Source organism: Neofelis nebulosa, chromosome 4, assembly GCF_028018385.1.
Source record: "Neofelis nebulosa isolate mNeoNeb1 chromosome 4, mNeoNeb1.pri, whole genome shotgun sequence".
Taxonomy (NCBI): domain Eukaryota; kingdom Metazoa; phylum Chordata; class Mammalia; order Carnivora; family Felidae; genus Neofelis; species Neofelis nebulosa.
Window position 1 is genome coordinate 77,750,671 of NC_080785.1, and position 25,971 is coordinate 77,776,641.

The 25,971-nt window shown below is 38.6% G+C and overlaps 1 protein-coding gene across 22 annotated transcripts in view; it reads right to left on the reverse strand.

Annotated features, from left to right (window-relative positions):
- Positions 1–25,971, reverse strand: part of ADAM22 (ADAM metallopeptidase domain 22) — a 237,456-nt gene continuing 211,485 nt past the window's right edge. For 2 of the 22 annotated variants that reach the window (XM_058725175.1, XM_058725173.1), the window contains 8 exons: positions 24,103–24,297; positions 21,685–21,785; positions 21,269–21,335; positions 18,918–19,028; positions 16,627–16,713; positions 15,269–15,298; positions 10,760–10,883; positions 1–6,466 (listed from right to left, as the gene is read on the reverse strand). In XM_058725175.1, coding sequence (XP_058581158.1) covers positions 6,338–6,466; positions 10,760–10,883; positions 15,269–15,298; positions 16,627–16,713; positions 18,918–19,028; positions 21,269–21,335; positions 21,685–21,785; positions 24,103–24,297 — 844 coding nt within the window. In that variant the 3' untranslated portion in view covers positions 1–6,337. Of the gene's footprint in view, positions 6,540–10,759; positions 10,884–15,268; positions 15,299–16,626; positions 16,714–18,917; positions 19,029–20,208; positions 21,096–21,268; positions 21,336–21,684; positions 21,786–24,102; positions 24,298–25,971 lie in introns of those variants that run through there. The other 20 variants (XM_058725184.1, XM_058725183.1, XM_058725195.1 and 17 more) reach the window with 18 other exon arrangements.

The following is a 25,971-nucleotide window of genomic DNA, read 5'->3' on the forward strand; positions in this document are numbered from 1 at the left end:
TCAAAATAACATAAAATCTTTTATTGAAAGTCACTTTATTGATGTTACAATGAGAGTAACATAGAAAACTGTGGTATCTTTTTAGCTTCAGAAGTGAATACAAATAAAATTGTGCCAGAAATTTGAACCTCAAGTTACAGTGACCTTTAAAAACAGTTAAGGTTTTTGTATACCTACAATATAAGAACAACTTGATAATTTGAACAGCCATAAAACACATCACGCTTGCTCAGGAAAGCAGTTGCCATAAACATTTCAGTTGGTGATTGCCAAAACCCAATTTTTAAAATAGCTTAAGACCTGAAGTGCAGAGGAGCAGAGAGAATATATTAAAATGAAGCCAATCTCAGGTATATACACAGGATTACCTGGTTACCAAAAGTGAAATCATGCCGATAATAACACTTCCCCACGAAGTGGCTTCCACTATCTGTAGATGGACATCACCCCTTAAGATGATGGTTGTGGAAAACACTAGCGCAGACCTACCTTGGCTAACATATAAGCTGCTATGTTTAGTTAGAATGCCCAGTTCCTAAAAGAAGTTGTCTTTTTGGGATGCTAGATTGGAGGGGTAAGTCTCTTCCAGCAAGTTTAAAAAGGACATACGTGCTTAGTTATCCTGAATAAACCTTTTGTTAAGCACTTTAGAAGTTAGTGTTAAAAAAAAAAAAAGTTTCCCATATAAAACAAAGGTGTTGGGTCATTTTTACCCATTAAAAAGACTGGCTGTAGAATCACAGATTTTGTGCTAGATTAGAAAAGAAAGTGGGGTTTCTAATCAGGCAGTGATACACATGTATAATTTAGCAAGAACTCTTGTATCATAACTGAATAAATTATTAATTCATATCAGCACTTTCCATAATGTGTTATCTGGTATAACTTAGCACCGCTATGTTTAAAGATTTGGGGGCTATTTGCATTATTTTAGAGTTTGACCATTACAACACAAAAAACCCACATCTGACACTTTTTTAACTTGAGAGGAAAATGTCCTTTTCTTCATAAACTCTTTGAAAACTTTACTGATGATTTTGTAAGTGCATTATCTTAAGATTGCTAGTCTCATTGTATGCCTTTTTGTAAAAAAAAAAAAAAAAAAAAAAAAAAAGAAAGAAAGAAAGAAAAAAAAACCCACCCTACATTTTCCCTGGTTTTGATTTTAAGGATACCTAAAAACATGAAATAATGGTGCCCTGGAGCAAAACTCTGCCAGCCTTGAAGTACGTCTCCATTCAATACAGGTTTTATGAACAATTCAATAGGGACACACTGAGCAAGGGTGACAGGCCCAACATGTACTGGGCCCATAAAGTATTTATAGAGCCAACACTCAGTAAAACTGCAAAGTATACCAGTCTGTCGTAGGCACTCAGCCCCTCTGTCCCCACCACACCCCTAGTGATCACCTTCTGCACACCTGGCTTCTGGGTTCATGTGCGTCTCCATTCTGCTCCTGTGTCAAGACTAAATACCCCGTGACCTCCCAAGGCTCACTACTTTCTACCCCCGCTCCATCCTGAAATATACCCAAGGACCAATCTCTTAGTGACTTCTAAATGTTGCATAATCCATGCCCAGTTGCCAGTGAGAGAAGACTAAGGTGCCTCTCTTCCTCCTATTCTTCACCCCGTGGTTCTCCCCAGTGCCAGTTTAGCCAAGAAGGGACTTACCTCCATGACAGTGAGGAGAAAAGGGCTGGCAAGCTACTGAAGAGGAGTAGGAAGGGTTTGGAAGCATCTCTCAGACTCCGTAGGGAGGATGCTTACTGTTTGTCAGGCCCTGGAGATAAAGGACAAAAATGCCAGGCAGGTTTTTGTTTTTGAATGTTTTGCTTTTCTACTTATAAACTGAACCAGATGGTGTTCCATGTTAGGGGCTCTGACAAAGCCATGAATAAAACATGAAGAGAAATACTATGCCCTGATTTCTAAAGTCCTGCTGTATCTTCGTTTGATGAACATCTGGGAAAGCTCCTCTCAGCATTAAAGGCACCTGCCTGCACAGCATATGCTATCAGCATGTGCCCAGAGTTCTAGCACATGCGGCTGTGCACACACGCATACAGACACCCAGATCGTGGGCTGCTGCCTCTTAACTGATTCATAAGAGCAGTCTGGGCCCCTCACAATCCAACAGGGGAAGCTATTTATGAAAGTGCTTAGTGCTCCTATGCCAGGAGGAAATGTGCTGCATCCAAAATCAGAACAGTTTTTATCCATTCAGAAAATAACTGAGGGGACAAACAACAACAACAAAAAATTAACAAGCCTCAAATTAAGCCCTATTCCACAGAAATATCTGCCTTTCATATATTTTAAGCTAGTAGAATGAGAAATTCACCTTGACTCCATTGAACAACAACGAAAATGTGCGTAGCAGTTTTAAGGGAAAACGAAAGCGAAAGGAAAAGGACCATCAGGACCCTGAAATGTAGATGTTATGCCGCCAGTGGAAGTCAGAACATTTCATGAAAAACTGATGGCAACTTACCAAGTTGGTAGGATGGAATTTATAATACGCTGTCCAAGGGGGCGCCCTTGACAGCAGCTGGCAGTGGTGTCCTAGTCAGGCTGTGGCAGCAAGCGGCTGGCCACCCTTCGTTCCTTCAGTCCACTGAGTGCCACATCTCGGCACTGCCAGCTACTCAGTATCCTCCCAATAAATTACCCTTCCTTTACGTTTAAGTAAAATAAAGTAAAATAGTCTTCTCTTTAGGTAAGGATTTATTATGTTGAGTAACACGAGGAAATATTAAAACACTAAATATATAAGTAGAAGTACATGACAACAGGAAATGAAGAATGGATGAAATAAACACGCTCGATTTCATAAAGGAGGGCATAAAAATACTGCATTTCCTCCAGCCCATAGGTAACTAAAAAGTAAAGAACAAAGTCCAAAAAAGCAAAAGGTAAAGAGATCTGGGACAATTGACAGTTTAAATTATGCAAATTTGCAAGGGAATCAACAACAACAACAACAACAACAAACATAAGGCTGTGATGAAAATCAAACATAAATAGTCCTTTTCGGGAAGTGCACAAAAGATCTAATTTTATCAGCAACTTCTTTTAGAAACCCTATCCATCTTATGCACAGAAATCTATACCAGAGTGACTTTATACATAAAGACAATTTTAAAAGCCTTTTTAAAGCCAGGAGAAAAAGAACCTAGTATCACTTAATAAAGCACCTATCTCAAGTATTTTTGGCATTTCAACCCTACATTTACTTTATTAGTCAAAAATTTTTAAAGAACAGCCCTGGGTTTCTTTAAACTATAGAGCAACTAAGGTAAACTGAAGGCCCTCGCTCTGCTGTGCTGTTTGAGTGGGTTCCTTTCCACAGACTGCACGTGACCTGGGATCACTTTCCAGCTGAGGGACTCCTGAGGAGGACGCTACTTCCTGACTAAAGAAAGAGTTGGCTGGACACAGACCGGTAAGTCTGACCTCAGTTCCTTCAGGGGCTCCCTCTTACCCCCACCCCCTTGTTATCATTCTTAATAAAGAGATTTCAATGTTTAAGTCAGAGTTTGCTATACTGCAATGTCTGTGGACAAATGGACCATTGCAGGCAGCACGGTTGTCAATCTGAAGTTTTATCTATGCAAAAAACTTTAGAAAGAAAAGAAAAAGGCATACAATGGAACAGAAAGGCCAATGAACCACTCTTCTCTGCTTGGCGTCAGAGTTCTATAATTGACTGGGGGCTATAAATATTAGTTGCGTGATACAAACCGCTCTGATGACCTCAAAGTTCCTCTCCAAAATATATTAAAAAGTTCTAATGCTGTGCTTGTGTTTAGTGCCATAGGTCCATTTTCCTGTTTCAGTGGATGAAAAGTCATAAATATTTAGATTTAATACATCTAAATACCAACCATGAGTACCCGTATAGGTATTTCTCAAAAGTATCCACTAAGATTATAAACTTGTCAGAGAATTCTGCAAATGGCTATAAGAATGTTCAAACATTCTTAGGCAGATACCCAGAACAGAACATTAAAGCTACCATAAAATCATAATCTTCCTGCAAATAAAACAAATGCTTTTCATTCAGTTCCACCTGAAGGTTATTATCAAGGAGCCTGACTATAAATAACTATGCCTTACAAAAGACATGTTACAATGACTTTTACTTGAAATAATAATTTTCATGTAAAAATAATTGAGAAAGTAAGGAAAGTGTATGGGAGGGAATCTGTTGACAAGTAGCTCCCCATTTGTAAATTCTTTCAAATTAGGGTTTATGTAACCATAACTAGGAAGCATATTTACACAAGGTACCTTACATTCAAATCTATAAACTCTTTTATAGTCAAAATAAATCTTATAACATTAGCATTTTATACACTCAATACCAGAAAATATTCAGTGCACATTAAAGTGATCTTGGTCAAAAGCCACTTTATTTGCTACATCTTTAAATCTGTCTGCCCTCCTGCCCTTCATTTGAGCTACATGGCATCGTCACCCAACACTCACCCAAATCTTAATCTGATGGATCATTTTATTGTAGTATCGACAATTACATCCCTTCCTGTCATGAAAAATGCCATTTACAAACACTTTATAGTTTTGAGTGATTAAATTTCTTGTCAAACATTTTCAAAGACTTTCAGAAGAGAGGTCTGTTACAGAAGACAAAAACCATAGAATATAAAATACTGCCTCTAACGTGGCCCTTCAGTTTGGGCATCTAAGATGACTATATGTGAAGATGAAATGGATTTTGACCATGGACACTACTGGGAGAGATCAAATTTAGGAGAATATTTCTGAAATCTTGTCTCCAGATTCCATTCCTCTCAAGAAAAAGGAAAGAAAATGAGGAAATTCAGAAGTACTCTTCACATCAAAGCATTGGATTGATCCCATCAATTTTGGAGTTCACTAGAGTAGTCTTTCCTGGGGAAGTTTTCTTTTAGAATGACAGAGCTGCGTTGTAACAGCTATCCAACTTTGGTTTTAAAGAAGGGACTTTAACATAGATTTCTCACTTTTCTATGGATTAAAAAAAAAAAAAAAAAAAAGAGTTCAAAACGTCAGATCTTTCCCCCTGCCAGCTGTTTGGGTAACTTCACAGTTGCCGCACACTTGTGGCTTTAGGTTTCTTCTAACCCTCTGTGGCCTGTTGAGGCTTCCCGCCCAGTTGGTAGAACCTCCATCACCTTGCTTCCACATCAGTGCGGAATGACCTGTTGGACTCACATCCTACTGATGATAAATATCCTTGATAAACAGTGTAAAAGTTGGTTTTATTAAAACAAGCTATTCATCTTACAGATAAAGGTAGCTAAAAAGTTTTGTCAAAGAACAAAAATTGAGGCCACAAAGGGTTAGAGTGTCGGCAAGTCGGAAGCTATCAATGTATCAGGGGCCCCGGTCTCATGTGTCTTTGGTACACTTGCTTAAGGTCAGCAGGACATGCTGCTGAGGGGCTCACGGGCCTCCAGGGTGAGACTAGGCGTGCTCTGATACTGAAAGACAACAGCTGCCGAGGCAGACACTGGCTGGAGGACTCCCAGGGAGCAGCCATCAGCTTCAGAGTGAGTGCCTGGAGGCCGGAGACTGGCTACACTACTGAGCTCCTGCCCCAGCCAATGTGGAAGCCCCAGATTTGCTGGGCATTTTCTTCTCTGGTTCAATTAATCACTCAAGAAAACTGCCTCCAGGCTGTGCACAGCTTAAAGGGATATCACAGGTTTTGGAGGACAAATACCAATTACAGAGAGAGACACTTAGGGCACTGACCACTATATTTACAACATCATCTGTTTATCATCTTTAAAGACCATTTGATGGATGATGACGATGTGCCTGTTACTGATTATTTTTAGGCATTTGGCAAAATACACTTGTGTGTAACAGTTGCTTTTTTTATTTTAAAAATGTTTACATATGTACAATTGTCCTTGTATGCTGATATAAATATGAAAAGTAAAAAAACAAAAATAAAGATACATGTTTAGAGTAAGCATATGGGATATTGGCCTCTCAAGCTTTAAAGTCCTGCAGAAAAATCCTATATGCCTTAGCCCTGCATGCTAGTTTCTATTATGGGATGTTGTTTCCTTAAATGTGGAAAGCAATAAACAGAAGCTTCATGCACATAGCATTACTGTCTACAATGAGGATGTGCTTCAGAATGTCAGTTCTGAATCCACTATTGTCCCTTAGGAAACTTGCTACATTTGGGTCATGAGTTAATTTTAGTGAGATTTCTACATGTATCTGTCATGCGGATTATCCATTAACATACCGGTACCTTTATTTTTCCATGTTATAGTGTAACATTTCAGTAGTTCTTTTCATGGTTCAGTTAAATCCTAAGCCAATGACAAAAAGAAAATGGTATCCAGACGTGAGACTCGGCTTCCTCTCCTCTGTGGCATCTCAGAGGGTCTGTATTGTCTGAAGAGCAGATAGATTTGCAGTGATTCTGTGAGGCTGGGTTTCTATAAAAGTTGAAGTAAACAGTTTTGATGTATCACATGTAAACAGTGGATCTTAAATGGATGTCTCCCATAGCTGCACAACAGAGAAAAGCAAAATTGCACATTATGAAAGCAGGAAAACAGGCATATTTTTTTAATGTTTATTTGAGAGAGAGAGAGAGAGAGAGAGAGAGCATGAGCAGGGGAGGAGCAGAGAGAGAGGGAGACACAGAATCAGAAGCAGGCTCCACGCTGTCAGCACAGAGCCCTATGTGGGGCTCAAACCCACGAGCCGTGAGATCATAACCTGAGCTGAAGTCAGATGCTTTACTGAGCCATCCAAGTGCACTGGAAACAGGCCTATTCTGAGCTATGAAGATGAAAAAGATGAAAAAGAGTTGGTGATTCCATCCATACTTATGTGGTTGTGGAAGCACACTCTTATGACATCTAATGAACGGATAAAATAAACGCTCTAATTTTTAGCTTTCTCCTTCCTCTAAACCTGTGTTTCAATCTTGTTAGCAATTGCCACCTTTTAATACCAAACCCGTCAATCTTCATTTACTGTTACTCAAAAATTTGAATAGATTAAATATTATGTCTCGAATGAAATAAAATAATTTAAAATATTATTTTTTTAAATCATATATACACTCCTTTTCCCCAGGATTCTGATATGGCCTTCTAGAGTAGTGGTTCTCGACCCACCTGCACATTTCAATGATCTGAGGAGGTTTTAAAAATCCTACTGCCCAGGCCACTCATCAGACCAACTAACTCAAAATCTCTCTGGGTCTCTGGGTGGGATTCAGGCATCAGCATAATCTAGAAGCCCTTCAAACAATTCCCATTACGGCCAGTACTGAGAAGTACTGACCTCGGGAAAGTGTGATTCTATCAATACTACTACCACCCACTTAGAAATCACTGCTGTGGGCCTATGACCAGGCCATCCGCTCTCCAAATCCATCACTGTCTCCTAGAAAATTGTCCTTTCCCAGGAAACAAAGCACCCATGACATGATGTCAATTCCTTACTTCCCTTACCTCTTCCCCTCCTTACCTCTCCCATCAGTTCTGTACACTGTCCTGTTCATATCTAATTTCTACAGCATTCAGTAATTGCTTTAATGGACTATAAACAACTTTGGAATGATCAAATATGAATGCAACTCAGCTCACCAGAGTGGCTAATTTAAAAGAAGAAGAAGAAGAAGAAGAAGAAGAAGAAGAAGAAGAAGAAGAAGAAGAAGAAGAAGACGACAACGACGAAGAAGACCTGGCTGATAAAATATTGCTTCCAGGCAATATGATTTGGGTACACTTTTATAAACATGAACAAAGAAAGTCTAGAGACCAGTGTGACTTAAGTTACATCCAAATTAATCCAAATTCCATTTTTACTGAAATCTAGAGCATGTCATTGTATACCTAATGAGATTCTGGGACAGAAAAAGGAGAAACGGCTAAGTGACTATGTGGATGTTTCTACATAGTTCCCTATTTAATAGGTTCTCTTGAATCTTCATGGAAATCTTGTTCTCAATAGTCATGTTGGCTACTCCACAAAGACTATGGTAGAGACGCCTGTGTTCTCCCCCTTTGGAGGACAAATCTCTCAACTCTAAGGATGTTTGTGTGTGTGAATGACCCCTGTTGGTGGAGAATAGTGAAAATGAATGGTTAAACAGGACGTTTGCTAGGTAAGAACATCTGGATTGACACTCAGATGATGGTATGGAGTGGTAAAGGGTTCAGGCTTCAGCTTCAGTGAGTCCAGTTTTCTCTCAAATGGTTAAGAAAATTAGTGACAGCTTGCAGAAAGGGGAACAGAGGGATTACACTGGTGGGACACTGGTGGAACCTGAAGATCACCATCATCCCATTGAGGAAAAAGGAGCGAAGAATTTTCCAAGTCATCACTTTTAGGAACAGACATGACTGTGGCCGTTTCTAATTTCTAGATGACTATAACGGAGGGGTTGCTGGTAAAAAAGATCTGCTTGTTTGATAACTCCCCAGCCCTCCAAGACAGGCCAGAGATGGGGGCTGCCTATTCTTCAGGATTCTGCTATGTGCTCATGTGGATGTTCATGGTGAACGTAGCCATGGGCCTTTCACACTGTCCCCGGGGTTACAGTCTTCACTGTTGCCCCATTCATCCCCAGGAAGAGGCCACGAGCCGGCCATGTCCTCTGGGGAGCTGTCATTTCCAGGGCTTTCCTGTGGGAACAATAACCTGCACCCTGGCATGACAACAGGTGAGAGAATATCCCCAAGTAGACAGAGCAAAACAGCAATGTAAACAATTTATCAGAGGTAAAAAGTAGGGTGTTATACTTTGACAATTCTCTGAGGAAGGATGACAGCCTTGGATTTCTTTACCACATACTCGTGTCATGAACAACTGGATGCCTATTAACGATTCTGTTTTTTACAGCCAGAAAGCTGAGTGCTGGGAATCTGAATTTTCTTCTTCCTTTCCATCTTTTACCATTACCCATATGAACACAGGAAGCTAACTTGTCACGTAATTCACAAAACACCACTGCTTGGTTTTAAAGTCTTTTTGATCATAGTAATCTAATCTGCTTTTAGCGAGTTTTCTTACTGACTGCGAGTGGATCGAGTTAAAATTTGAATGATTCGTGTATACCTTGAACCCCATTACTTAAGCCATCAAAGAGGCTCTGAAATATCTTTCTACACCAAAAAACCTAGGAACCCGAGACCCACTAGCAGATAAATCTGCCCAGGCTTTTAAAGCTCCATTTTTTTTTAATTTTATTGCAAAATTATTTCTGAAAAGATCAACATTACACTGTAACTGACCACAACAGAACTTGGATACCAATAAAAGTATTCTTTAGTTATATCTCTCATTTAAGCCTCTCTGAGGGCCAGTCTGCCTCTCTAAATTCAACTATCTCTCAAATTTCACATAATGGATGTATTCTGGGAATACTGTGAGGCTGAGCAGAACCATAATTAAAGTTATAAAAGAGGACTCAGTATTTAAGGAAACTTCTGGCACACCTGAAGCTAATATAACACTGCAGACAATACTAAATTATATTACTAGATTATAGTAATATATTACTTCATTTAAAAAATAAAGTAGAAAGGAATTGGTTCTTCTATGTGAAGACCCAATGACAAATTTAAAAAAAAGTAAATAAATAATAAATAAATAAAACTTATGGTTAACCATATTTTTATATAATCAGTTCTTATGTGTTTTTAAATATGGCTTTTTAGGGGTGCCTGGGTGGCTCAGTTGGTTAATTGCCTGACTCCAGCTCAGGTCATGATCTCCCTGTCCATGAGTTTGAGCCCTGAGTCAGGCTCTGTGCTGACAGCTCAGAGCCTGGAGCTGGCTTTGGATTCCGTTGCCTCTGTCTCTCTTTATCCCTCCCCCATTTGTGCTCTGTCTCTCTCTCTCTCTCTCTCTCTCTCTCTCTCTCTCTCTCAAAAATAAATAAATGTTAAAAAAATAAAATAAATCTGTCTTTTTAAAATATAAGAGGTTGCTAAATTTTACCATACCCATTGCCATATTTTTTTAATATTAGAGATTTTCTTTTTTTTTTTAATTTTTTTTTTTAACGTTTTATTTATTTTTGAGACAGAGAGAGACAGAGCATGAACAGGGAGGGTCAGAGAGAGGGAAACACAGAATCTGAAGCAGGCTCCAGGCTCTGAGCTGTCAGCACAGAGACCGACGCGGAGCTCGAACTCACGGACCGCGAGATCATGACCTGAGCTGAAGTCCGACGCTTAACCGACTGAGCCACCCAGGCGCCCCAATATTAGAGATTTTCATATGTATCCAAATTCCACCCCTGCCTCTAAGCCACTGGTCTAACTTTCTGTCACAGGTTCTGATTTCTAAAGTCCTATTGGGTATTATTAGCCAGTAAAAGGCCTGAGTAAGCAAATTAGGCATGAAGATGAGGCTAGTTTATTTCATCTCTGGCATTTCCAGGTATATTAAAAAACTGATAAAAACAAAACACATTCTGTTTTGTTTATTCCAGGCTGTCATATAGAAGCTATGAAGTATAATAAAAGATATAAATACATAGCAATGAATGATTAAAACATACCAAATATCACTAGAATTCAGTAAACTCATTTGCAAATATAAATCTGAGCCCCATACCCCAAGAATCTTCTATTTTTCAATGGAATCTTGAAAATCTTCCCCCCCCCCTTTTTTTTTATAAAGAAGGAAAAACAGTTCTCTCTTTTAAAGCATGAACTCATAGATAAACGATAATGACTGAGGCTATTAGTGTATATTCCACATACCCTGGCACTTTGTCGGTTCACTTTCTTCTCTTCATCAGGAAGTGGAGGCATTGGGTATGGGTATTTTCTGCTGGAGGCAATAGACCCAGTTGATGAAGAAGGAGACTTGGCAGGAGATAGAGTCCTGAGATGTTGAGAACACATGGAATAAATACTATGTGACTGCCTAACATCTCTTTCAAATATCTGAAAAGTAGGTTCAAAACAATCCCTCTGATTGCAATTTTCATAGGCCACTACTGCAAAGGTTTAACTACTGGGAGATTCTCTGTTCTTCACAACACTGGAATGCTGGAATTTTATTTTCCTAATGTCATAACTGCAATGGATTATTTAAATGTTAGCACACAGAATCAGACTCTTCAACTAGAAAAGCCAATCATGAAGTTTCCTATAGAATAGATAAAAAGCTAAAATGGAGAAGGGGCAAAATTATTCTAAGAGCTCATAATGGTAAATTAAATGTACAACATAGGAATATTCTGCCTTGTTTTTACCACTTAATGTAAAACATGTTTTAGTACAGTAATTCCAATTATATTTTTAAGTTCTGAAAATACAATACAATTGATACATTTGTTAGTTGCTAAGTCACACACCAGTTTACACATAACTCATGCATTCAGAGGCCAGTGTGTTAGTTGTGAAAGAACAAAGGCAAATAGAGGGGTTTTAATAATAAATTAGTAAACATGCAAGCAGTAAGGAGTGCAGAGTTCCAGCCAAACAACGAGTCTGATGAGAACATACAAAAATGGTCTGATCAGTCCCTACAATCAGCATTTCTGGACAGGGAGGGTTTTGTGCCACAGAAGTAGATCTTGCTAACTCATGTAGGGTGTACTTCTCATGCTAATAAGGTGGCTACACTTTAGTGACTGGAATTTTACTGAAACGAACACAAAACACAAATACCCTTCCTATTTAGATAACGTGTATTATCTCCATCATGAAGACATTCCTTATGAAAGATACGCATGAGTTGTGATGTATTCTGCTCTTCTGTATTCTGCCTGTGCAGTGGTAATATGTGTGACTAGGCTGAGCTCACAGGAAGTGCCCACATCTGTTATCTTGTCTTCAAAGTAAAAAAAAACAAAAACAAAAACAAAAAAACAGCTGAGAGTTTGTTCACTTACACCATATCAAAGGGAAACAGATGTGCTGATTCAGCAGTACCTATCCATTCACAAATGTTACCACTCCACATCTATGACTGCTCAGCTCCCAGTGTCTGGTGGCTGTGAGCCACACCGCTGAAGTGGTTACACAGCCACGTCAGAGCACAGGTATTATTGCCGCAGGAGGCACCTCACCTGCTGGGGGGACTGACAGCCTGGGAGTGTCAGCAGCAGGGCGGTGCTGGGCAGGGGAAGATCCACTGCACTGCATGCAAAGGCATCAAGAGGGTTCTTCTTTCCCCCTTGTTGTAAATTTTGGTTCCCATCCATATATTATGCTTTGCTCTAGTTCTCCTGTAGTCTTCAAACCAGCTTCCATGTTATAGACACCAAATTCAAGCTGAGGTTTGAAAATACTTTTTCCTACAAGTCCTGAGATTCAAGTGACCCTTCTCACTCAATTGTAAGAATCAATACTGCTTTAACTTGGTTTTAATCTGTAACTCCTAACACTTCCTCTAGTTTTGGGAAATGTCCAGGACCAGTGTGAACTGGTCTAATGTTCTAGCAGTGTGAATAGTCACAATATCACAGATATTTGACTTCTCTTGTGCTGATGCTCCCCACTACAGAGCAGATGGGTAAAACTAAGAATACAAGTACTTCAAATCCTTCGAAAGACTATTAAGGCAGTGTATTACTACTGCATTTTTTTTTCTAATGCAGAAATTAAGGATGTTTTTAATTTTAAGAAAACACTGCCAATATGACTATGACCTTTAAGAAACATTCAGTGTGTGTAGAATGAGGATAAGTTTTTGTATTTAGATATTTAAATACATATTTCTCAAACAAGGGATGTTAACCTGGGTTCAGATTTTTAGCCTAATCACTACTGGTAAGAAACCCAAGTTCAGGAAAGCTAGTCAGGTACACAAAGAAATAAATCTTGTTTACTTTAGGGGAACATGCAAAATGAGTCCTCTTCTTAACTTGCTACAGTGTGGATGTGTCCATAGCATGAGCTGTTAGCTTACAGCTTCACAGTCATGCCAGTCATTCACTTGGCCATGAGTCCAAATGACCAGCTCTACACACATACCAGGCCATCCCAATGAGAGGTGCTGGAATATTTCCTCCAAATATTTTTCCATGGCCAAAGCCAATGGTGAGTGAAAACAAAACAGAAGATATTCTCCAGATCCCCCAAGAGATTGCATGTATACTTCCTCTCACATGAATACGCCAGCTAGCTGACACTTTGGACTGACCCTAAGGGGAAGAAAAGCCAAGCAGGATGGTTTTAGTAGGGGCAAGGGGCATCATGTCCTGGAGGTTGGGTGGTGTGTGACTGCATATTATTTTGAGGGGTTATTCAGCACCAGAACAGGAGTCAGAATAAGAGCAGAGAACAAGGTGGGGTAAATCAGCTTCGGGAAATAAAAGCAAACTAAAATTTTGTAACAAATGTCTAAAGAGAGATTTCTGCCTCCACGATCTTTTCTGACCCTGGCTACTTGCCTGGTAGTTCCAATCTGGCATTTACTGAAAACCAGGCACTGGCCCAGCTCATTCACTTAGAAAGTAATCTTTGAACAAATGTTAATGATTATCATTACAGCATTTTAAAAAACCATAATAACCTTAATGGGTGCCATTTAAGGCTACACAATGAATGTGTGCCTGTGTGCCCATGGATTGTGGTCTATCTTGGGGCCACAGGAGACTTGCTGGGCTTGCCTTTTTTAAACATGTCTGTAAGGCCATGCTAAGCTCAGTTCTGCCCCCCAGGAATGGCTGAAACCACACCAGTCACATATGAGGGACACAGGTCCACCCTTACTCACTTGTCTTTGTTCAGATGCAAATTTTATATAATCCAGAAGGATTTATAATGTGTCCTAGGATAGAATTTAAATAGTCACTATACCCCCTGCTATTCTTAAGTAATTACAGAGAAGTAGAAAGGGAACAGATTTTGGAGTCACAGCCAAGCTGATAATTCTGATTCTTATACTTACTAGCTGTGCTACCCTGAGTTACTTGTTGTGTCTCAGTTTCCTCTATCCATAGAAAGGGAGTAAGAATGCCCAAATATCATGATGTGGTAAGAGATAAAGGTATATAGCAGGCACTCGATACAGGATAATTATTTCCGGTTTCTTTTCAGAGCTACTGCATTTTCCGTAAGATCATGGGACTCTGAGTAATCAAATGCATAATACTCCAGAGAAAAGATACCTGCTCAGAGCTTGGAAAGCACTGTCACCAACAGAACTGCCCCCAGGGTGTGGGTATGGGGAGATAATGCTCTTGTCCTGCTTGATGTGAGTGTATGCTGGCAACCATTTGAGCAACCAGTGTCAGATACAGAACTGCGTAAGGGAGCACAGCTGAGGCACTACCATCACTCAAAACTTTTTGGCATTTGCTTTTCTCTTCATAGTGATGAGGATGTAGTATTTTAAATGCTGGGCTATACTTTGGACCAGTTTGTAGCACTCACAAAGTCCCCACTGTGTTTTGATTAAGGATGCCACAAAGCCCACACCACATGGGTGATTAATAAAATGACCTTTGCCCCCATCGGTGTTTTGGCAGGAGAGGGAATCCCAAATAACCTGGTGACTGTTGAAGCATATCTGAGCTTAAGCACAGGGCTGGCAAAGCATAAGCCAAAGTGTGAATGCACTTCGGCCCTCTATGTAAGGACTGGCTTGGACGGAGGGTGGATGAAATTCTCTCTGTTGTGTTAGAATCATTGTGCTAAAAGCTCTGGGGCATCTTCGATTATTCACGACTTTCACAAAAATTGTGCATTAGTTTTCAGGTCCTACCAACATAATGCTTATTAATCCTAAAATGAGAGTTACATTATAAACCTCCACTGGATTTTATCTAGCCTTTAAATACAAATACGGACTTTAATAATTAATTCATAATGTTGCCATCCACCGTGGGAGGTGACATCTAATTCTAAAAGAGGAGATAAAGAAACCCTCTAAAATTGCCCTTGCAGCTTTGCACGTGCAACCAGGGGTGCTAAAGCATTTCCCCATCCAAATTGCGTTTAGTCATGCAGCTTCTGGGCAGACCTGGGTGCTGATTTTAAGAAATGTGAACTCTTCTCTGGGAGCCACATCAACTACTCAGCTGACCCAGGGGAGGTGAAACAACTCTTCCGGGGTACCATTTCACAAATTAGTGTTGCAAAGATGCTAGGTCCATTTAGGGATAAAAGTCCTAGCCCATATGCGACCAAAGTCATTCTGTTTGGGTTCCATGGCTGATACAAATTACAATCTGCCCACAAGCCTGAGGAAGATAGACAGGAGAAATAGGACTGCAGGTGAGCCAAGATTCCAAATAACATTCAAAATAATCTTACCTGTCTTCCTGACGCTGGCCATCTTGAGAGCTACAGGTGAGGGTGGGATGTTTGAATGTGAGTGTATGTGTATGAGGTTCAGTGTGAGAAAGTGGTAAAAGCAGAGGAACAGGGCAGAAGGGAAAGATGGGGTATAAAAGCAGGATATATTGTGTGAGCAGGCAGGGTTATGCTTTCCTTGGGGCGTATGCAAATGTATGGATCAAAATAAAATGCAAGTAGGGTCTAATCATTTTCTCAAACTATACATGTCTAAACTAAATGGTACACTGGAAGAGAAAGTCCACCTTATATGGGTGCTGAGAGTTAAACACACGTACATATTTTGATATCTATTAAATGCTGACCCAAGTCATGGCAAAAAGTAATCTGAAAGCTAATTGTGTTCAGAAGAGGTCGTAATTGAGTCCATATTTCTTCTTTACATTAGTTGTCCACAAAGTAGTCAGATATAAACTGGACATTTACCTCTAGGATACCACTTTGGTATTAGAAAGAGTGAAAAAATGCCATTAAGAGCTCTTGGAAATTCTCTCTGACCTCTGACGTTAGATTGAGCTACAGTGGATTGAGTAAATTCTAGAGTTTCTAAAATGTAGGGATACTCTGCTCTTCTGTGAACCAAGAACATGTTTTCAGTCTTCTTCCTGCTCTGTCTGAAGTGTTATACAACAAGCATTCTACTAGCATAAAAAGTGCCTTGAATGTTTTGTTGCAAATCTGTAAAGTACTTCTCGGCACTGCCCTTGTCTGGGAGCAAACTGTTGTACTGAAAATGAAACCTAAATTCATCCAATCTACTCTCTTGTGGTCAAGATTCTCTGGATAATTTTAAGTTCCATTAAATCACTGGTTTTACTCAAAGTAAAATTCCACTACATTTCATTTAGTTTCTTTTCATGTTTTCCCTTAAGTTTCCTCGTACGTACTATGCACTCTTAAGGCAGTAAGTAGGAAAAATGCACTATGAAACTGCTAAATTCTAGACATTAAATTGTTCAGGTTAATAGTGCTTCTTTATTAGTGGAAAGTATGTTTCATGCCCACAGAACACTACATAGCATAAAATGAAGATAAAGCTACTAAAAAAGCTCAAGATGGTGATGGGGACATGCACTAAATGGCAACCCTTTCAAATGGCTTCATTTGAAACATTCAGGAAAAAAAAAAACAAAAAACAAAAAACTAGACTTGCTCACGAAGCCAGAAACAGAGATCAAAAGGCAGCAAATAAACAAGGACCCTTTCCACCTATGGGAACTTGTATTGGGAGATACAAGATAGAGAGCCAGTCACACTACAGTATTTGTATGTGCTGGGAGAGTTTGAAAAGGATATAAAATTAATTTATAAAATACCTAAAGTATGGTCCTTCAGTGTTTTTATTCACATCTTCTACCCACTTAGCTACATTATAGTCTCTTTTGAACCATGGGTTTAAATACCTGCAGAAAGCAATGGAAGGAACAAAGAAAGCAGAACAAGATAGAAAATCTGAAAATACACAGCACAAGCTTAGCAAGGATGTTCTTCACCCTCCAAATGCAAGTGACTATGGCAAATAAACCAGGATGGATGTTGGGTGATTATGAGGCAGTCTGTACAATGACATGAGAATAAACTCAGCTACAAGGCTCGAGGCATTCTAGAATGTATTCAACATTGCAGGGAAAATCTTTCCAGTGGTTTCCCCAAGTGGATCAGAAGCGGCCTTCCAATCATAGTACTGTCAGTAATCTCATTCACCCACCTCCAAAGTGGCTTTTTCCAGGCCACCTCTCATTTGGTTCCTTGGTTTTCAAATGATAACGATGCTTTTTGAGAATATTCAGATGGCTGCAATTCCAACCTGGTGTTTGGGTATATAATGCCCCAAGAACAATTAAAAGGAGCAAAGTTCTCTTTCCAGTATGAAAAAAAGACTTTACAAGGCCTTGGTCTCACGGTCTCACTCCAGACAGCAGATCCTAAGCTGGAGTTAAAGATAGGTGCCTCAGCCGGCTCTATCAAGAGCAGACAGGGCCCCTGCTCTTCTGATCCTGGAACCCCAAAACACATTAAGTGTGGTCCAAACAGGCCTGCACGACCTTTAAGTTGGGCTCCGCAATTTTAGTTGTAGCTGCAAAACTCCTTCCTTTTCTTCATGCACTCCAGACTAAAGTGTTCATGTTTGCATTAGCAAATGGACCTCAGAAGTTGCCTTCTGAGTGTCTGATCATGAACTTGTGTCACTGCCAGAGGATACTAATGACCTTAATTAGCATTTCCATGATGGATCTGGCAAAGTCTCCATCAGAATTACTGTGCAAAGGAAAATGTAAAAAGGTGGTAAAACTGGGAGTGCAAGTCTGTTTTTGTTTTGGGGGGGTTTCCCCCCGCCCCTCCCACTAGAGTTTTCTTTGATTTACTCAGGGAGCCAAGCAAAAACACATCCTCTTTAGAATGTGCCCTTGTAAAATAAAAACAGATTCAACAAATTCAGTGTTGGAATCATTTGCAGGTTCTACTGAGTTTTCTCATTTAAAAAGTAACTCCTAGAGATACTATAGATAACGAAGATGCAAGCTCCATCAAATTTTGCAAGTCATTTGGAAACAAACCAAGGGAAAGGTAAAATACACTATTTGTTTGGGGTTAAACTTTGCTTCTTTCTACCATGTTTGGTTTCAGTTTGTAAATACACTTAAATCATGACATTTCCAGACATATAAACAAAAGTAGATTACTTTTTCCATAGTCCTTTCCCTCATTTTTAGCTATAACCAATGAAGTTCCCTCCTAAGAGAAGGGTTTGGTTGCCTTTTATGGCTGTAAGACCATTTTTGCTAAGACAGTGTTCCCTGACTCAGGAACAATTTCACACTAGTTTTGCCTTTAGCCACAATCATTGCCAACTTGCACTTTTCACAGAGATAGCCAATTAAAACTTGCATAAAAATTTCCACCGAGACTTTGAACAAAAAGAAAATGTCAAAAAGCAAGTGCAGCCACAGATGAAGGCTAGTGAATGCTCTGGCCTGGGGAAAACCGTAGAAAAAGCCCATGCAGCTGTTATCAGGTGAAACATAGCCACACAGCAAACTGAGTCACCCACAGGCAGCTTCCAGGAGGAGACGTGTGTTCCTTTCACTGACAATCTTAGAAGCTCAAAGGACTGATGCCATGGCTGTTTCATGATACCTACAGCTACATGGCTTGGCTTGTACATGATGGACCTTTTCTTCCATTTCAAGGAGCATCTCAGAAGGCTGTGATCACTTCACTAGAGGTCACTGAAGAGAGCTCTCAAAGGTTGTTCCTTCTGGGGATCTGCCCGTTAAAGTGTCTTCACAGTGGGCTTCCTAGCATCTCTAGGTGGCGGTGGTGGAAGTAATGAGAGTTTATCAAACCGCTATAAACCTGCCTATGTGGCTTGACTTGGCTTGTAGCGCAACATGCAAAAAAATGCGTTAGACAGGGTAGGAGAGCTCTTTGTGTTCTCCAGGATGGAAAGGCAGAGGAAAATTAGCTTGTGCTGGCTGGACCAGGACCATGTCCAAGCAGACATTGGGGGTCAGTCAGAGATCAAATGACCCCATTCTCAGCCAAGGAAGGGACTAGGAGGGAGATTAAGTGGCAGCCCAGAATGAAGGGGCAGGTGGAGACTGACCTGTGATCCAGACTCCCTGTCTGGGGGCTGTCAGAGCCCCCTGGGCTTATGCCTTGGGATGGGACTGTCTGGGCGAGGGAGTGCCCAGGCTCAGGTGCTTGGGGCTCCCTCCTGTAAAAACACAATATATAATACAAAGTCTAAGCCAAAACCTTCTTTTCACAGCATGTACAACAGTGAGGAAGATGCAAAAACGTTGAGTGTCAAAACAATACAATAAACAAGGACATTTTATGTTGTTAATTAGTAGGGTATGCATTTGTGGTGAATGCTTTAAATCATGTCCTGATGTTTTATCATCCCTGGGGATGATGGGTACTAAAGGGGATATGGAAATAATGAACCTGATGATACCTTTTAACCTAAAAAATAAAAAAAAGGTATGTTTGTCTGTGGTCATTCTGCTCCTCTTATAGTCCCACAAATTATATTGTTGTATCAGAAGCAAGAGGGATTATTTAACGAATATAGAAAGGTATAAAAAATGACTGTCAATGTAATTCCTAAGATGCTACGTATTAGGATTCCTTTTAAGAAAAAACAAAATATGTATGTATATAGTGCCCATATAACAAGGTATGTGAGAATAGTGGTAAACTTCACAGGCTTGGTTCCATTTAATTAATATGAGTCATGTAACCCAAATGCAGAAAGTGAAAAATCTGAGGGAGTCATTACTACTTTTTCTCACAAAGGTGATTCCACTATGACATCTTATTAAATATTATAGCGTTATCTCACAGGCAAGAGATTTATTAAGGGCTGTCTAGTATTATAATTTTCATCATATGATATGAGCGGGAATTCTACAGAAAAAATTTTCAAAATAAGTGACTGCACTAGCAAATATTGTATGAATCTTGCTAAACACCAAGTGCTGTTTGGGTCCTAAACACATAGCTTTACTATGATGTTGATCTATTTCCACTCGGGAGTTTTCAAAGCCTTATTATAGGAAATATCATTAAAACGCTAACCAGCACACAAAGGAAGTTCTGAAGAACACTTGACAGTTTTATCTGTATTCTTGTGAGCAACTGAGATGAGCTAAGGAGCTCTTACCAGGTGACCTCATGCAAAACAAATCAAACAACATTCCAAGAAGAGTTTATCCACAATGAGCCCTAAAGCATCCAAGCGCTTTGGGAAATGTTTAAGATAAACTCTAACAGATTAGTTATTTATGATGGAGTTCTATGATGCCATTCTGGACCATGCAATGGTATCACTTAAACCTATATTTTGTTTCTAAGGTAAAGTGTCCTCTAGCAAACTTTGACAAGCCACTTACAAGACAATACCATCAGCAGGAAGGTCCAAATTTCAGGGCACTGTTATTATTCCTGGACTGAAAAAGGCAGGGTATATGATGGAAAAGCTAACATAAGTTTCTGACAAGCAGTTAACAAATACCTGCTATTCAGATTTTTAAAGTATTAAGGCATGAAGAAGCAATAGTGATCCTGAAAACAATAACTAGCACTATAGTGAGAAATAAGTTAAAAAAAAAAAAAAACTTTAGGTAGGTCAAAAAAGTACAGTTAATGAAAACCTGGTGGCAAGGAAGTTCCAGAAGCATACCAAGGGTGTGTTTTATTCCTCGACGTCAGGTTTGAGGAAGCTTACTTTTGCTGTACTTTCTTAAGTGAAGAAACAAACAAAAACAGTGCATGGTGTTTACCTCGTTAGAAGTAACTTTAAATGTAACTTGTGATCCCACCCCCCACTAAAAAAAAATGTGTGGCTATCATTTAAAACGGACAGTATTGCACTTAGTGACAATGATTCCGTTAAAGAGCAAGTTTTGGGTAAGTGCCCTTTTAAATGTCCTCAGAAGGAAGATTTAAAAGGGAAGTGTATTCCATTAGTCTGAGAGAATGCTTAGATTGCAGCCATGAAGCCCTCGGAGCGGTGGTTTCACACTGGGAGCAGTATCATGCTCAAGGACGGTGGGAATTTCCCCCTGATGCTTCTAGGCTGTGTGAATACTGGGAAGAGGAAGGGTGACCCCTCTGGAATGGCTGGACCCCGGGTGATGAGAAGAAAGGAATGTTATCAAAATTCCCTTCAAAAGGAACCAAGACACCACAATGGCAGGTTACTGGAGGAAAAAGCCTGCAGCGAGGGTGGGAACCCCGCTAGCAGTGAATATTGGTTTGGGCACAGTTGCGGAGATGCCTATGTAAAAGAGAAAAGCCATGGTTAATTTTAAAACGGCAAAAAGGAATTAAAAAGACAAAACCAAGACCAGAGGCATGGTTTACAGTTCTTTGATGATCTCGTTAATTAACTTTTCACACTAATTGCATAGGACCTTGGAATGCCTTTTTCCATTAGAGGTGTAGACTTACTCAGTTGAATTAGACCGAGGTCTAAATCTTTTGCCTCTGATTTTCTTTCTGTTGCCTCCCAGGTTACCTGAAAAAGATGGTTTATGGCTAGATTCGCATATAAATGAACAACTGCCATATGTTTAATCACACAGTATTTCAAGTGGTAATATTCCCAGCCAGTCCCACCCAGAACACAGGGCTGTATAGCACATACAGCCTTCTGACTTTGTCCAGAGCCCTGGTACTAGTGAATCCCATCATTTCTCAACCAAGAAAAAAAGACATGGACTTTCATAATAAATGCCCTCATCTCTGTTGGGAGAAGAGCTAAAGAGCTTACAGGAAAGAACAAATCTTTACAACCAAGAACCACAAAATGTAAAATTTGGGTTCTGCAAACAGACACACTAGCTGTTCAAAATGCCGCCCTCTACCTTGCCAAGAGTTACTTCGAGGTCGTCCATTTTCACAGATGTCTGAAATGTGTTTTGTGTCTGGGATCCTTTCACTCCAAGAATGAGAAAGCCCATTAGACCTGAAATTGAAAATGTATATATACTGTTCAAAAATACAATCAAGTGAATGCTTTAAAATCAGTAAGCAAAATCTCTAAGCACTACTGTGCATTAAATAAATCAAGAAAGAAAAAAATCTGAAATGAAAGAATGAAGAGAACATGAAAGTCTTCATGAAGAAGGCAGAATTACACAACATTCAATGTAAGAAAAGTCAAATACAATGGAACCCCATTACAATAGTTTATAGTTGAAAAGTACCAGCACACAGTGCAAGCCAATCACATTGCCAGCAACCACATGTAACAAATTCACTACATATTTCAGCTATATAACTGGAGCAGAAGAGTTATAATGGGGTCCCACTATAGATGTTTCTTAACTGTAAAGCAATGGTTTTCATTCAAATATTATGAGAACATGGACTTCCAAGAGATTTCACTAAGATCTGTTCAACTGAACCTAGTCAACGTTTACCAAAGTAACATTCAGGTTTTTTAAAACAATAAAACTATTTTCTGAGAATTGGCATTTTCTCCACAAATACGGCCACCTCAAAATGTAGTGTTGTTAGTTAACTGTCCAATAACTGAACTAAATCACATGTTTATGCTGGAAGTATCTCTCACAAAGCCCATGTACCATGATGCCCTTGTGCTATCTGTGTCCTGCCATCTTAAATAAACTGTCTACAGAAGCAAAATTCATACACCTACCACATAAAAAAAGTATTTTGACAAACTATATATACTTAGGAAGAGTTACATAATTTGATACCATTTTTAAATGCTTAAAAGTCATAACCCATTTTTCTAAAATCTGGAAATTATTCTAGTCAATATTTTAAGTTCTTCTTGAGATACATTAGAAAATAGCACTATGCTTAAAATATTTTCCATACGTCATTCCAGTTAATCACTAATAAACGTCCATTTTAAAAGGAATCTTCTACAGATGAATGAAAACAAATGGAACTCAGCACAATTATTACATATTAATTCCCCAAATTAGGATTTTTGCAATGTAAATTTGCTAATTATAGAATGAATCTTATTTTGTACAGAAGGACAACAGAAATTCCATTGGAATACATTGATTTCTCTGCTTATTTACCATCTTATTTAATTTAAAATTAAATATGTGACCAAGAAAATATTTATATACAGGCAGAATTTAGATCTTATTCTCTTAGCCAAAAAAATTCCCAATATGTTAAAAAAAAAATAAAAATTTGGGGGCATCTTATAGATTTGTACTCCTTGTGCAAAAACTAATATTTTTACTTTTGCTCTAAGCTATGTTATCTGAGTAAAAACAATCCTTCATGCTTAAGATAGTTCTACATAAAGAAGAGTTCCCAGATTTACTGATTCTTTCTTTTCTCCTTTGTGATTGTTTACTGAGTGAAATCCATTGCAGAATTTTTACAGATGATTCACTTATTTAGAATTCCAGAAGAGATCACATTTCTTCTAAACAAACTAGAAATTTCCACTTCAGTCTACAAAGTAAGTACTGTGCCCAAAGTAATGTACTGGGCTATCAAAAATTTTTTTCTATATATTACACCAACAATATTAAAGAAACTTTTCCACAGGAATATTTTAGCTTTCTTGAATGTGAATGGAGGTCTAATTTCCTAAAACATTCCAACTATTTATTTCTTCTACCAGTTTATTTTATTAAGCAATTATACAGCATGCAGAATTTTAACTGGTCTTATTCATCTTAAGATCCTGGATAAAGAATATAAGATCAAAGTTTAAAACATATAAATAATATATTAACCCCATTTGTCCTATTATAAAACTCAGGCAAATATATTTAAATATACTTAAATTAATTTGGCAACCAAACTCTAAATTAGAAAGTCTAGAAATAATCATTCCAGGAATAAAAAGCAAAATCATAATATTCAAATATACAATTCACAGAAAAGCGATCTTTTTTTTTTTTTTTTTTCACAGCAAGCTTAGCTTTGGTATATTTAAAATTTTTAAATATTCAACACAACACTTATATTACCAACTTAACAACTGCTTTACGGAAGCATGACAGTAACCTTTTTCTTTGACTACCAAACATGACATAAAGCTCACCATTTAAAATATTATCACATACTATGAATAGTTTCTCAAGCCATATAAGAGCAAGATTGAAAAACCCTATGATTTCTATATAGATTTAGGATTGCTGTTCATTTAGTTCAGTTTTGTTTTGATTTCTGGCCTGATTTGTTTGAGTGGTTCTGAGCATATGGCATTTTGAAGCACAGTAATCAAAGAACAAAGGATACTATTTGTTAACATTCAAGAAAGAAGGAAGAAGTAATCAAACCTGCTGCAAAATAATGAAATGTTCTGACTAATGGAATAATGTGTGATGGAACAGGCAGAAATCTGAAAATGCGACAGAAAAGCAGACCTCTTCTTAGAACTAGATGCTGAGTTTGTGCTGATTCCGGGAGGAATGTCGCTATAAAAAGAGTCACCATCTCCAGGCTTTTTTACATAATCTCCCTGGGGTAACTGTCTAAGGCATAATAAACATTTCAGAGTCAGAAAACAAGACACACACATGAACACAGACATATACAAATATTATTTTAGGAAAAAAAGAGGTAGGGGTAATGATCTACATGAACCAAATCTATAACAACACATAAGATTATTAATAAATGTGACAAGTTTAAGTAAGTCATTCTAACTGCCAAGGTCAGAAATGCAATCGCTTAAGTCTTTACAGTCTGGATGAATAAAGCTTTGCTTCAGGGGAAAACTATGGAAAGATGAGGTTTTTCATTGTAACTTTATTATACTTGAAGATGACTGCAGTTTTGTCTGAAAATAAATAAATAAATAAATAAATAAATAAATAAATAAATGGTGCTGAAGGAGACATGTCGGGACAGACAGTCCCTGTCCCTCATAAGGCATAGTTTTGTTTTTGTTTTTTTTACTGTCATGAATAAACTATTTATGATTTCTAAATGTGATATAATGTAACCTTAATTGGTCTTCAAATAACAGATTAATTTCTAAGCCATGTCTATAATTTAATCCAAGTAAATTCTTATTAATCTGTTCAATTTGGAGTTTCACTGTTCATTTAAGAGGAATATGAAGAAACTGAAAGAGATTCAAACATCAATCAAAAATGTAATTCTATAACTGCACAGGAGAATATGTGAAGGAAGATGATTTAGCAAGAGGAAGAAGGGGTTGAAAACAATTCTTGTTGAGACTACAGGAAGATATTTATAGGTAGTTGGTGGGTGACCTCAGTTCTCTGTCTCCACCATAGAAGGATTACAACAAAGGAAGATCTACTTACTCTGTACTATTACTGACCCCACTTGCTCTGATTTTGAATTAACTACGATTAAAACAGAATTTTATTACTTTTCCTAAGGGAGGAGGGTAGAAAACTATAGAACGGACCACTCAATCTCAATAACCAATCATCGGCCAGTGCATGGACCGCAAACAGCCATGTGCATCCAAAACTTGATTCAGTTCCATTCAGAATCATTGTGGAAGGTGCCACAAACTGGTGCTGGATTGAGAATTTTAAAAAGAATATACTTAAAAAGGTATCCAACGAAGGCCACAGTTGCTAACTGCTTTTCCTACTTGGTCTTTCCTTAGTTACCATGCTTACCTTGGTTACTTGCTGATGCTAAATTCTATTTTATTTTTTTTCTATTTAAAAAAAATTTTTTTTAATGTTTATTTATTTTTGACAGAGAGACAGAGCATGAGTGGGGGAGGGGCAGAGAGAGAGAGAGACACAGAATCCGAAGCAGGCTCCAGGCTTTGAGCTGTCAGCACAGAGCCCGACGCGGGGCTCGAACTCACAGACCGCAAGATCATGCCCTGAGCTGAAGTCGGATGCTCAACCGACTGAGCCACCCACCCAGGCACCCCTAAATTCTATTTTTAAAAAATGCTACTTTCAGATATTTGCCTTGCTTGTACTAATTCCCATTCTGTTTAAAATGTTTACAGTACTGGATCATTCTTTCTTTGGAATGACTGAATACTTCTCTCATATTTTTTCAATCCTATATACTCACACACCTCCATAAATTAAATTTTCAACCCATACGAAGCACATATAATAATTTATGTGATCCTCCCCTTCAAAGAAAGTCAAATTTCTCATTAGAATTGTATGTAAGACTAATTTTACCTATAACTCTGTGAC